The 12,625-nt window shown below is 37.1% G+C and overlaps 1 protein-coding gene across 1 annotated transcript in view; it reads left to right on the top strand.

The window, feature by feature from the left end:
• The first annotated feature begins 90 nt into the window (after nt 1–90).
• sirt6 (sirtuin 6) overlaps nt 91–12,625 on the top strand; it is a 50,566-nt gene continuing 38,031 nt past the window's right edge. The window contains exons 1-2 of the mRNA XM_079818459.1: nt 91–514; nt 2,170–2,297. Of these exons, the coding sequence (XP_079674585.1) occupies nt 449–514; nt 2,170–2,297 (194 nt within the window). The 5' untranslated portion in view covers nt 91–448. The remainder of the gene's footprint in view (nt 515–2,169; nt 2,298–12,625) is intronic.

Below are 12,625 nucleotides of genomic sequence, written 5' to 3'. Positions count from 1 at the left end.
AAAAAAAAACATAATATGAAATCACATATCAACATAATAGGCTTGTTTGAGATGCGCCTCGCCTCGCCTGAAATTCAGCCGAGACTAGGCGGCTGCAGTGAGGGGAGGAGTGAAAAAAGTGCAGGCAAGCCGGACAGTTCTCTCTTCTCGTAGTGGGTCCGACACCTGCGGACACCGACACTTTTCTAACCGGAATGCATCTCGCGCTGATCACCGGTGATCGGTTCTGCGCAGATTTTGCTCATCTCAAACAAGCCTATTTTTGGAACAAGGGTCTTGGGCGTCTCACTGACGTCATCCAGCATGTGCACAGCACAACTCCACGCGGTACACACACATTCTTGACGTCACCCGGAGGACCAACACACAGAACCGATTGAAAGGAAGAACAGAAAACTCTTGCTTTTACTGACACATTTTAACTTACCTTTTAACCAGAAAGTTCGCCATGTCGGTGAATTACGCCGCGGGACTTTCTCCGTACGCGGATAAAGGCATCTGCGGCCTCCCGGAGGTGATGTTTACATCTGTTGCTGTTAGCCGGCTAGCTAGAATTAGCTTAATTTAGTGCACATTGGCATCAAATTTGCTGTTTTGCTTTCGGAAACATACTATTATTCTGCATCGAAAGCTGTTTCGGTCTCTGTAGATACACGTGGGTATGACCATTGTATGCTTTATAACTTCATGGGCTTCCAAATAATACTGAACAAAACATTTAGCAGTTACTGCATTTAATTATCATTGTAATAATAAAGAAATAAGAGATCGATTTGATCAATTGATTTTACCACAGTGAAGGGGAAACGGTATTAATATGATAAAAGTCACCTGTGGTCAATGAATAATTGATTTTGCTTTTATTAATTATCAGTTCACTAGCCCAACTGTACGGCTGCTTATGGTTGCCAAGCAACATAGCTCGTTAAGTCAAAGGAGCTATTATCGAATTATATATATATATAAAATATACATACTTTTTTTTTTATAAATAAATGATAAATACATACAAGTGCTAATTAAAAAGAAATAATATATTTTCATGAGAAGCAGGAAAAAAGTTTTGTGAAATTTGTATTTTTGAGGACACCAGGACTCAATAAAAAAAAATGACAGAGGCAAAAAAAATAGGCAAAACCAATGTGATTTTTGTTTTTAAATCACCAATCAATTTTTAGGTTTCAGGTTTTTTTTATACCAAACTTTGTACAAAGATGATTCTCAACTATGTTATGTAAGATATAACAGAACAATATAATTTTGCTTTATGCAATATGTGTATAAAATGGCAATAAGCGGGATTTCCCATTATATACAAAGTATCTATCTCAATGTATCTCAATGTATACATTGTATCTAATTTGCATATTAATGTGTTCTTGGAGCAACATGTAATAAAAAAAGAAGTTTATTATTGGGAGTAGTAATTGGCAAGATTTTCATAATAATATTTAACATTTCATAGGAATATTGAAATAATTTCTTTCCACATTTACATTTACATTTATGCATTTGGCAGACGCTTTTATCCAAAGCGACTTACATTGCATTCAAGGTACACATTATTCCATATTCACTTGTTGTGTCTCACAGAATGCCTGATAAACATGATTTAAGTCCTGGTGTCCTCTACAGTGGAAATCAATGTCCTGTAACAGATTTGAAACCCCATAACATTTTCCTGAGATATTGATTTATGACAAACAATTAAAGAATTAGTCAGATTTAAATAATTACAAAATATATTTCCATAAGAGTGTTAAATTTGATCACTAAATTAATGTCAGTCATTTTTAAAGCCCAAGGAGAGGCAGTTGTCATTGTGAAACTTCCAAACATTTGGTGTCTCTGAAAAGCTCTGAATTCGCTTTTTACAGGACATCCAGAAATTAATATTGTGCCATGCATGATGTCAGAGAAATTCACTAAAATATAATGTCCACTACAGAGGACAAAAGTTTATTCCTGGTACCAGGAGGATATAAGGATGTATATAAAATATATGTAGGCCTACAGTATAATAGTGCACTGTATCATATGAAACAATAATTTGAAGCACTCTATCTACATTTGTTTATGCGACCACTCACTAACTGTTACAGCAGCTGGGCGGCAGGGCTCTGACAGTAACACTTCTGTATCTGTATGTTTATGTGTGTATGTTTGCAGGTGTTTGACAGCCCAGAGGAGTTGAAGACTAAAGTGGAGACACTGGCCCAGTGGATCAAGGAGTCGCAGTACATGGTGGTGCATTCGGGAGCCGGAATCAGCACATCCACAGGGATCCCGGACTTCAGGTACTCCTCACCATAGATATTTATACGAAGATGCCACATTCGACCGCTACAGATACGTTGGCGCACCCGCCATCTTGGAACGGTCAGTGTGTCGTCACTCAGCTTAATCTCACGCCGCGTTTGGCGCCTCCGCTGTGGGCCAGATGCAGTACTGGGGGTCGGGGATGTTGAAGGCCGACCGGCCAGTGCAGCCCGAGCTTCGCCGTGTGTGAGGTTTATCTCTAAAGAGATGTGAGTCTGCTGATGTTGAGCAGAAACGACTGTATGCACATTGTAGAACCGATAGACGCGACGAGGACTTACAAAAACACTGACTCACAAGATAGAAAACACGAAAACACCGTTCTGTCTGGAGAGAGAGAAGCCGCTGCGTGTGCACGAATAATAAATAATTAGCTACACATCAGAAATCACTGATCACAGATCAGAAGGAACTGAAAAAAGACTTGTTTTCATTTGTACATCCAAACACTGAGAAACTGCCAGCATTCACTCGTTCACAAGCCTTGATCTCTCCAGGACAAATATAGCGTTTGCATGGGCGTGCCAGATTCTCTGGGCGGAGGGACGGAACCGTTCCTGCTTGGACGTCAAACCAGGAGACTTCAGGATTGGCTCATCTGGCCTGTCATTTTCTCAAAGGCACAGAAAGACAGCCAGAACTCGGTTTTACACCGATCAACATTTCTATCCACTTGGGGACAATATTCAGGCTACGGGAACTCATATTAATGTTGAAAAACCTCATAAAATCTCATAAAAATAAAATTTCATGCCATGGGACCTTTAAAAGTTTCGGGTGAATAAACTTTCAATGGAGGGACAGAAATATCTCATATTTCATTAAAAATATCTTCATTTGTGTTCTGAAGTTGAACGAAAGTCTTGTGGATTTGGAACATGACAGTGAGTAATAATACATTTTTTAGGTAAACTAACCCTTTAAGAACTGGGCCCGGTTGCATGAAACCTCTTAAGTGGTTGTTCACCCTAAGGGGGAAAAATCCCTGAGGCAAGGGATTTCTTTAAGAGCGTTGCAACAAACGTCTTAACCGTTACCATTACCTGAGTGTTTAACCCTCTGGGGTTCTTCATTTATGGGTCACACTCAGGACCTTCAGGTCAAAAATGACCCGGAGGGCGGGATTAAGATAAAAAAGATTTGAGTAAAATCAATGAAATATTTTTTTGTTCAATAATATTTGTGTTTTGAGATAATTTTATGATTTATAATTAATATTTATGCAATAATTATTACTCATTTTTTCCCATTGAATATAAAAAAAGTGTGTGTGTATGTATATATATATATATATATATATATATATATATATATATATATATATATATATATATATATATATATATATATATATATATATATATATATATATATATATATATATATATATATATATATATATATATATATATATATATATATATATATAATTTGTTTTTATTTTTTATCAAAGCTGTATTTCATTTTAGAGTCAAGCCTAGGCCTCATGAAAGCAATTTTTTAAATGAGATCGGTGCCATCCGGTGGACACATTGAGCATTTTTATCATGCAATAGCACATTTTTACCACTATAGTGGATCTTGCGTTTTTAAAAATAAAAAATAAAAAATCGTAGCTTCATCGGAATGGTCCGAAACTTGGTGACTTTATTGGTACTTGGTATATGAACACTCAAAAGGGAAAGGATTTGAAAAGTCTAAAAAGTGGTCGTAAATTTTTTTTGTCACACTCAGGACCTTCGGGTAAAAAATGTCGTCCTATCTGATGTCACATATACCCATACTCGAAAAAAACTTTCCGAAACTTATGAGAAACCGGATGGAGTATTTTTGGCCCAGAAATACTCCACCAAACGTCCAACTTTTTTTTTGAAACTTTGTCCATGTTTAGGATGGGAATCCAAGTCTTTAACAGTGTAAAAAGCTCAATATGCATGAAACAGCATTTCAAGTCAGGACTAAAATGTTTATATAGGCATTCTGCATGTAATGCAACCAACTGAGCTAAAGCCAATGGGCAGTGATGCATTTATGCTTTCCAGCCACATTCCTAATCTTCTGGCAGCCCAGTAGAAGGAAATGTGGATAATCCAGTGGGTTTAATCCTTCAGAGATAACCAAAACCATGGTTTTCTTAGCCAGAAATAAAGCTTTTGTTTGTTTCCGTGTTTCTTTGCATGCTGGTTCAGTTTGTGTGTTTGCTCTTTTTGTTTACTGTACAGATACAACTCTCTTGTGCAATATTAATGAAAAAAATAGCCATTAATAAACCTCAAAGGAGATCAAATGAGCGTGTTGAGACACTTGACATGTTATACTTCTCCGGCAGAATCACAGTAAACCACTAGAGGGCGATATGATGTTTTAGTACCAATAACAGCCAAAACTCACATTCAAATATCAGGCTGTCAGTATATACTGCATACAGCTCACAGTTTTTAAGAATGTGAAGCAGTGATATCCAACAATGAATGTTTCAGTCTTTTGTATACTCCACAATTAGTCAAATGTAGTAGATCATCCAGGTATTCAATATTGCATAAAAAAAATCCAACTTGCATTTTGTCAGACAAACTATTTCAAAGGTTGATTGAACTATCGAATGTAAAAAAAGATGGCATTAAATAAGGAATTAAAGTAATCTTTTAGACCATTTAGTATGAGAAACTATTATACGGCAAGACCTTAATGTGAAGTTTGCTGTGAGGGTCGAACTAACTGATTCACTTGAATCATTTGTATTTTTGTTCAAATGATGACAACTATTTGTTATTCAGAATCTATAATAATTGAGGAACGTTTCACAGTTCTTGATCCAAACTGAATCCGCACTGAACTGATTTCTGTTTGCATCATTGATCATTATTTTCCTGTTTATCGCTGTAAAGCTGCTTTGAAGCAATCTGTATTGCTTGATTTTACAGCTTGACTCGTTCACAATTAAAGGTAGAGTAGGCAATGTTTTTCATAATCACTTTTTTTAATACTTGTTGAAACTCTCTTCACATCCTGATACCAATCAATAATAGAAGTGGTCTAAATATTTAAAAATATACATACTGTATCTCTTCTGTGGATATCTCGGGCCCAAAATTTTCGTCGAATCATTGCATTCAGTCCAATGTCATCTGTAAGAATATTACAATGTCCAGAAATCAAGTACATTCAGTTAAATTTATCGACTTAGAAGTCATGTTTATCGTGATAGTTTCATCTTACATCTACAATAATACAATATTTATAGCCCTTAGATTCTTCATGTCATTGAGTAAATACATAGATTTTCATAATGTAGAAATAAAAGACATTTGTCCTACCTTGATTTTAGCCTCTAATTTGAACGCTGTGTTTGAAGGGGTGTGTCTGCTGTGAGACTTCAGTGTAAACGCCCACTGCTGTGATTGGCTGCTGTGAGACTTCAGTGTAAACGCCCACTGCTGTGATTGGCCGTTGTAAGACTTCAGTTTAAACGCCCGTTGCTGTGATTGGCTGCTGTGAGACTTCAGTGTAAACGCCCACTGCTGTGATATTGGCTGCTGCGAGACTTCACTGTAAACGCCCACTGCTGTGATTGGCTGCTGTGAGACTTCAGTGTAAACGCCCACTGCTGTGATTGGCCGCTGTGAGATATCAGTGTAAACGCCCACTGCTGTGATATTGGCTGCTATGAGACTTCAGTGTAAACGCCCACTGCTGTGATTGGCTGCTGTGAGACTTCAGTGTAAACGCCCACTGCTGTGATTGGCTGCTGTGAGACTTCAGTGTAAACGCCCACTGCTGTGATTGGCAGCTGTGAGACTTCAGTGTAAACGCCCACTGCTGTGATTGGCTGCTGTGAGACTTCAGTGTAAACGCCCACTGCTGTGATTGGCTGACATCTTTGCATATGAAATAGATAGCATTATATTTAGCTGGTGGCATGAAAGGTTGCAGTGATGAGCATTGTAGCCGATCACAGACATGTTGAGCGCATGAATGCCGTGATCTCGTCATTGTAACTCGATTTCTACAAACTAACGAATGCTTTCTTCATAACTTACAGTGCAAACACAATGTAAATAAGAGATTTGTTGATTATAACGGGAGTTTTGGCTCGAGTCCATAACTCAGTCACTGATAAACTCGATTTGATTGACAGCTCCAGCGATCGCTTTCTATATATAATTTAATCACACTTTAAATAACAGATTATTTTCATCCTACTTAGTGAAACATCGTGAAGTTGACCATTTAGTCACTGGTTTGATTTACTGACACATAGACAGCGAACATCTGACTGTACATAAATCATTAAATATCAGAAATCACTGGTCCCAGATCAGGCATTAGAATGAACACGGGTACTTGGCATTTCACTAACACGCCAGTGGTCGGGGCCAAAGTTGCAATGAAGTAGGCGTTGATCTTCTTCTGCAGAGGCGGTCTTTTATCTATCTATAGGCATGTTTTTGAACTAACAAGGAGGTTTTCCATTCTGAAACTTGCAGGATATTTAGTATGATGACCTCTTTTATGTCAAAAGCTCAAGGAAAAGTCGATTTCTCAGTTCATTGGCCCTTTAATGGTCTGATGGTTGAACCTTTGTTTAGCGTGTCAGAGAGGTTCTGGCTTCTAATCCACCCCAGTTTTATTTCCCATGAAAACCAAAGATGTTCATCAGTGATTGTATGTCAAGAGCATGGACACGTTTATGTGCATTTTGTTTTGTGATTTCACCGCAACGAATAGAGAGTCTCCACAACGGCGTCGAGCGATAGATTGAAGCGCTCGTTTGTGTGAAGTGCATGAGCGCCAAGAGAACAGTCTGCTGCCTTCCACCACTGATTACAGCAACAATGAACACCCAGCATGATTTGAAAAACAACACATTCCAGTGCCAGATTGACTCATATTTAACAAACGAAATAAATTAATGCTCTGCTTGTCAAGTGGATGTGTTTCACTTGTATTAGGTACATCTGTGCCGCAAAATGTTTCAGAAAGTGGAAGGGACAAATTATCGACCCTGGAAAAAAGTTGTGGGGACATGTGCCCCCCGTCCAGTCCGCAAATTACACCTTTACTTTTTTTACTTTTTTAAGCATTTGACAGACGCTTTTATCCAAAGCGACTTACATTGCATGGAAGGTACACATTTTACATTTTGTCAGTTCTTGACACCTATGATTATGATTGTAATGTTATATGCGTTTTGAGACATAATTTAATGCAGTCTCTCATAATGCTTTGCTGGGTCTGCTGTGCGTGTTCATGCAGGGTTTTTCCTGGGTCAAAAATGGTCTTCGGTGGTGGCTGACAGACATGGTCATCCATACACACACACACACGCACGGTAAAAAAAAATACCCTACCCACTTGATCTGCAAGCGCAATACTGACAATAAATTTTAAATAAATTCAAAGAAAGTTTGTAACTTTTGCTTATCTTATTTTGATACCTTGATGTTTGTTTTTGTTCCTCATTTTTACACTATTTACTGATAATTGTAATCATCAATATTAAAAAAATAGTATTAAAAAAATGAACAAATAGCCTATTTTTCTGCCATATACAATTTTCTGCCATGTACAATCAGCTAGCTAACAACAAATTTGTTCTGGGTTCACCTCACTCCAGTCTAAACTAAATGATTTTAGGCTATTTATTTTACTACACATTGTCCACATAAATAAGCTGAAAGACTGTTGATAATTAAAAATAATTCTTACAATCCACTCTTGCTAAATTGGGTAAGCACACTTGTGTTCTCATTTCAGGTGTTGTTCTGAGTAAATGATTAAACTGATTCGTGAGTTCAGTGTTGGACAGATCAGTTCTAACCAGTCGTTAAAATGATTCTGATCAGAGTCATTAGGTCGCTAATCGGACATTAGCACACGCGTTGTGTGTGAATCCCGTCTTTAGAACATCGCGAAAGATTTGTCAACACACAGAAAACACTTCATAACCGGATAGGATTGGTTTCCTGTTTATTTAAAGTATGCTTTATGTCAGCTGGTCAGAGAATCAGTCAATGTTTTTTGAGCGCATTTCACACCCAGCGGTAATTAAAGGAAGACATCGTCTGATAGCGCCACGTGCAACATGGATTCGGTCTTCCGACCTTTTGATTTTGATTAGCGTAATATGTGAAACATTAGAAAGCTAAGAATGCTTATTTTGAAGACAGAGAGCGTGCGAGCGGGGTAGGAGCTCTCTGGTCGTTCTCTCTGTCACTCAGTTAACTCAAGTGCAGCAGTCATCTATTCTACATCACTCATAAATCACAATAACTGATCAAATAAGGCTTTGGCGGTACAAAAATTTGTTTTGGCGGCCGCCAAAAAAAATTTCAATGTAGGAAAAACCCTGTCATGTGTTTTGGAGGAGGCGTGGCTTTGGAGGGAGGGTGGGATCATATGCTTTCAAAGCTTGCTTGCTAATGCTAGCCTCTCTGAAATTGCCTACCCTACCTTTAATAGATTGTTTAGCTCTCAAGTGTTTTTTTTATTTATTTTTATTTAATTGTAAAAGTTCAAGTCACCATTATGGTGGTTAGTTTCTGTGAAGTTTCTTCCATTTTCAATGAGTATATTCAACTTGTTTGGTGTGTAGTAGTAACCCTATATTACCTTTTCAGTTTGCTCGACAAGAAAGTTATATTTCACTATTATGTAATGTTAATGCTCAACTTAATACAAGCTTTACGAACTTGGATCCACAACTTATATCAGTTATGTTTGATGAAAGGACAGACCAACTTAAAATTTTAAGTTGACAACAATATTTTGTGGAGTATAATAAATCCTGTAACTGGTTGACTCAAGTTTGAGTTTTCTCAACTTCTGTGTAGTTTGAGTAGTATACTACACTGAAAAAAATGATTCGTTGAATTTACTAAAAAAATTTATTGTAAGTGGTTGCAATCAATTTATTTTATCTCAATTTAAACAAAAACGCATGCAATTCGCATAAAACCAATTTTTTTTTATTAAAATCAAAAAACTAAATTTTAATTATTTAAACGAGCACAAATTAATTATGCTTAATTTAATCGGGCCATAATACGTTTTTTCAGTGTAGCTAGGGCTGGACAATTAATCGAAAAGTAATCGAAACCAAAATTCAGAACCTCTAACCGACATACTTTTCCCGGTTTTAGTCACGTGACTCCGCCCCATCAGTCACATTAAGTGCAGTTTGCAGGCACACTGAAAGATTCAGGAGCAGTTATCTTTGTTTATACAATCTGGATGCTCAGAATTACTATGGAAATTGCATGTTTTAAGGTTAATTTCCTATATGCGCTGCTACACGCACACACAGACGGCGCAAGCCCTGAAGCCGGATCACTTTCACTTGCGTCCTCTCAAAACTTTGTCAATTGTATGTGTTTTAAGACCTGCCCATTTGAACATTTGAAGCGATTTTAGACCATCAGAGGTGTACTATGTTGAACTAATGCCTGATATATTGTGACACTCAAACACTCATACAGACTAGGGCTGTCACTTTACGTTCGAAAATCGATTGCACAATCGATCGGACCAACCAACACAAGTTTTGAAATAGGGAATCGATTTTAACCAAATATGTACACAATTAATTTTAAATAAATTAAACAAAAGATTTAAAGAATTCCGAAAGTGCAGTAGGCGTTGCGAAAGCTAAAAATAAAATTCCCACCAATTTTACGCGCCTATAGTTTCAATTGGCTGTTGCTGGTGTTTTACCAAAAAAATGGAGGACAATGGCGATCAACCTGTGGGACATGAGAGATGAGTGATAACCCCTAATAACTTGAGGAGTTCGATATGGAAGCACTGTATGTATATGGTTTTGGACTGTAGATCAAACTATGATGAAGGACAAAGTGGTATGCAAGTTCCCACAGCAGCACTACAACTATGATGGGGGCATATTGCAGCTTCATCATCCAGATGAATACAAAGACCTAGACCCAGTAGAGGTAGGCTAGTCCTTCAGTGAATTTGAAGTTTTATTTTCAACCTCTTTTCATGGGCTACAATCGCCTATGTAGGCGAAATTTGTTTGACATTTCTAATCGTAAACACAGCCATGTTGAAGCCTGCAGTAATGTTTTTCATTGATGTTATGGCAGTCCACTCTTATTGTTTTTCGAGAATGTTGCACTCTTGTTTGTCATTGTGCACGAAACTTCCCGCCAATAAATCATCAGAAATTTGGCTGACTTGTGCGTCTCAAGTAGGGCTGAACGATTAATTGCATTTGCGATAATATCGCGATATGATATAACGCGATTTCCTAACCGCAAAGGCTGCGATTACAGTCTGGTCACGTGACACGCGAGAGTAAAGTCTGCAGAAGAAGCATCAACTTGGCACGTTACACATATCATATGCCTGGCCTAAAAGGAAAAAAAAAAACTGTTTGTGTTTGATCTATCTAATATTGTGTTGTTCATACTATAGGCTACTATCATCTCTCCAATGATTCTGGATCGATTCTGAGCTTAGATTTTAACTGCAGGTGCGCGGTGGCGCTGCGTGTGTTTTAGAAACACCCGTATTCTGATTGCTTCCATTATATCTCTCTCTCACACACACAATCACGCACGAACCATAAAATAATATTTCATAACGTTCGGAAATGTTGACGGCGCGAATTGCAATGACATTCGCAGGCTTCTTTGCACAGGATAAGCGCTGTGAGAAACTGATGTCACGCTTACTGTGTGTGTTCTCACCTGCCGGTATATTCCTTACAAATGCTCAACGAAGGCTTCATTCATGTCGTTAGAAACTCACTGACAGAAGGCTTTCCATTTCAAATGCTCACGCGGCGCATTTTGAAGAGTGCTCGCGAGCACGCGTCTCAAAATGCTTTTATGACGCAAAATTAATGTAAACACCATCAGTAATGTCTTAATGAATTAAACAGACAGGGCAAAAACATCTTATATTTCAAAAGAGATCTGTGCATTAGTGTGAATGCAGGTCTCCCGCTGTCTATGATGATGTCATTATTAATAATCAAACAACAGTAAAGCTGAGAAAGAGAAAAATCACTCACAGTTCAGACACTCTTAAATACTGAAAGCACTCTTTGTTCATTGCTTGTAATATGTTTTTTTGTTTCTCTTTATGATTTACTACTTTATGTTTTGCAGCTATATTAGTTTATATATTTAAAATTATTAACATGCAATTGTTTTAATTAAAATGGTATAATGTGTAGTTATTTTAAAAAGCTTATAATTACATATATCATAATAAAAAACATATTAATTATTAATATTAATCTTATTAATTTATTAAAAACTTAAAAAGGAAAAAGTTCAAGAATTGTTTTGGAATCGGATCGTGACTCCCAGAATCGGAATCGGATTGTGAGGTACCAATTAAAGATTTCCACCATTACTATACAATGATGTATTGTTGAATAATACAGAAGATAAAGAGTTTAAAAAATAATCGCATATTAAATCGCAATCGCAATATTGGTTAAAAAAATCGCAATTAGATTTTTTTCCAAAATCGTTCAGCCCTAGTCTCAAGTGCCCTCTTTACGTTCGTCCTAATGCCTGTTAGTGGTCCGTGGATTGGCCTATATTTGGCGTTGAAAATGGAAACGTCTTTAGATATGGATAATCGATTTTACAATCGATTCAATGAACAGCTATGTCTCAAAAATAGGATTTTTTCACATAAGTGACAGGCGTAATACAGACAATAGCTCGCACATCACGTGAAGATCGTCCGTAGAGCGGAGCGCAGAAACTCATTGTTAACGCTGTCCAGTGATTTATCTCTAAAGTAGCTTAGCAACTCAACCGTTATAGGCATAGATTTGTCTACCTTTTGAAGTAACTACAAACCACAGCTTCATAAGTAATAGAGACGGTATGACTAATTCACACACACACACAATCACTCTCTCATTAATGCATTCAAATAAATGTAAATGTAGGGCTACTGTGCTAATTTATCTGTATCTGATGTACAATAAACAGAAAGACCCATAGACAATAACTGCTGAACGTGAGCGGTTTCCTTAAGTATTTTAAAATCACAAAGAAATGCACTTTTTCATTAGAAAAAAATAAAGAACATATTTACAGTACAAACCTTATCAGTGAACTATGAGGGCAAGAAAAAGGAAAGCAAAAAAAAAAGAGCAAAATAATCGTTCATTAATCGTAATCGAGGTAAAATGTTCAATTAATCGAGATTTAGATTTTAGGTCAAATCGTTTCAGCCCTAATACTAGCATGCTATTTCGAACATTAACCTGCGAGATGCATGCTTTGATTCTGCTCTCTTGATGGCTTTGGCATCACAAAGT

The sequence above is a fragment of the Gobio gobio genome, assembly GCF_949357685.1.
Source record: "Gobio gobio genome assembly, chromosome: 6".
Classification (NCBI taxonomy): domain Eukaryota; kingdom Metazoa; phylum Chordata; class Actinopteri; order Cypriniformes; family Gobionidae; genus Gobio; species Gobio gobio.
This window is presented reverse-complemented; position numbering and strand designations above follow the sequence as displayed.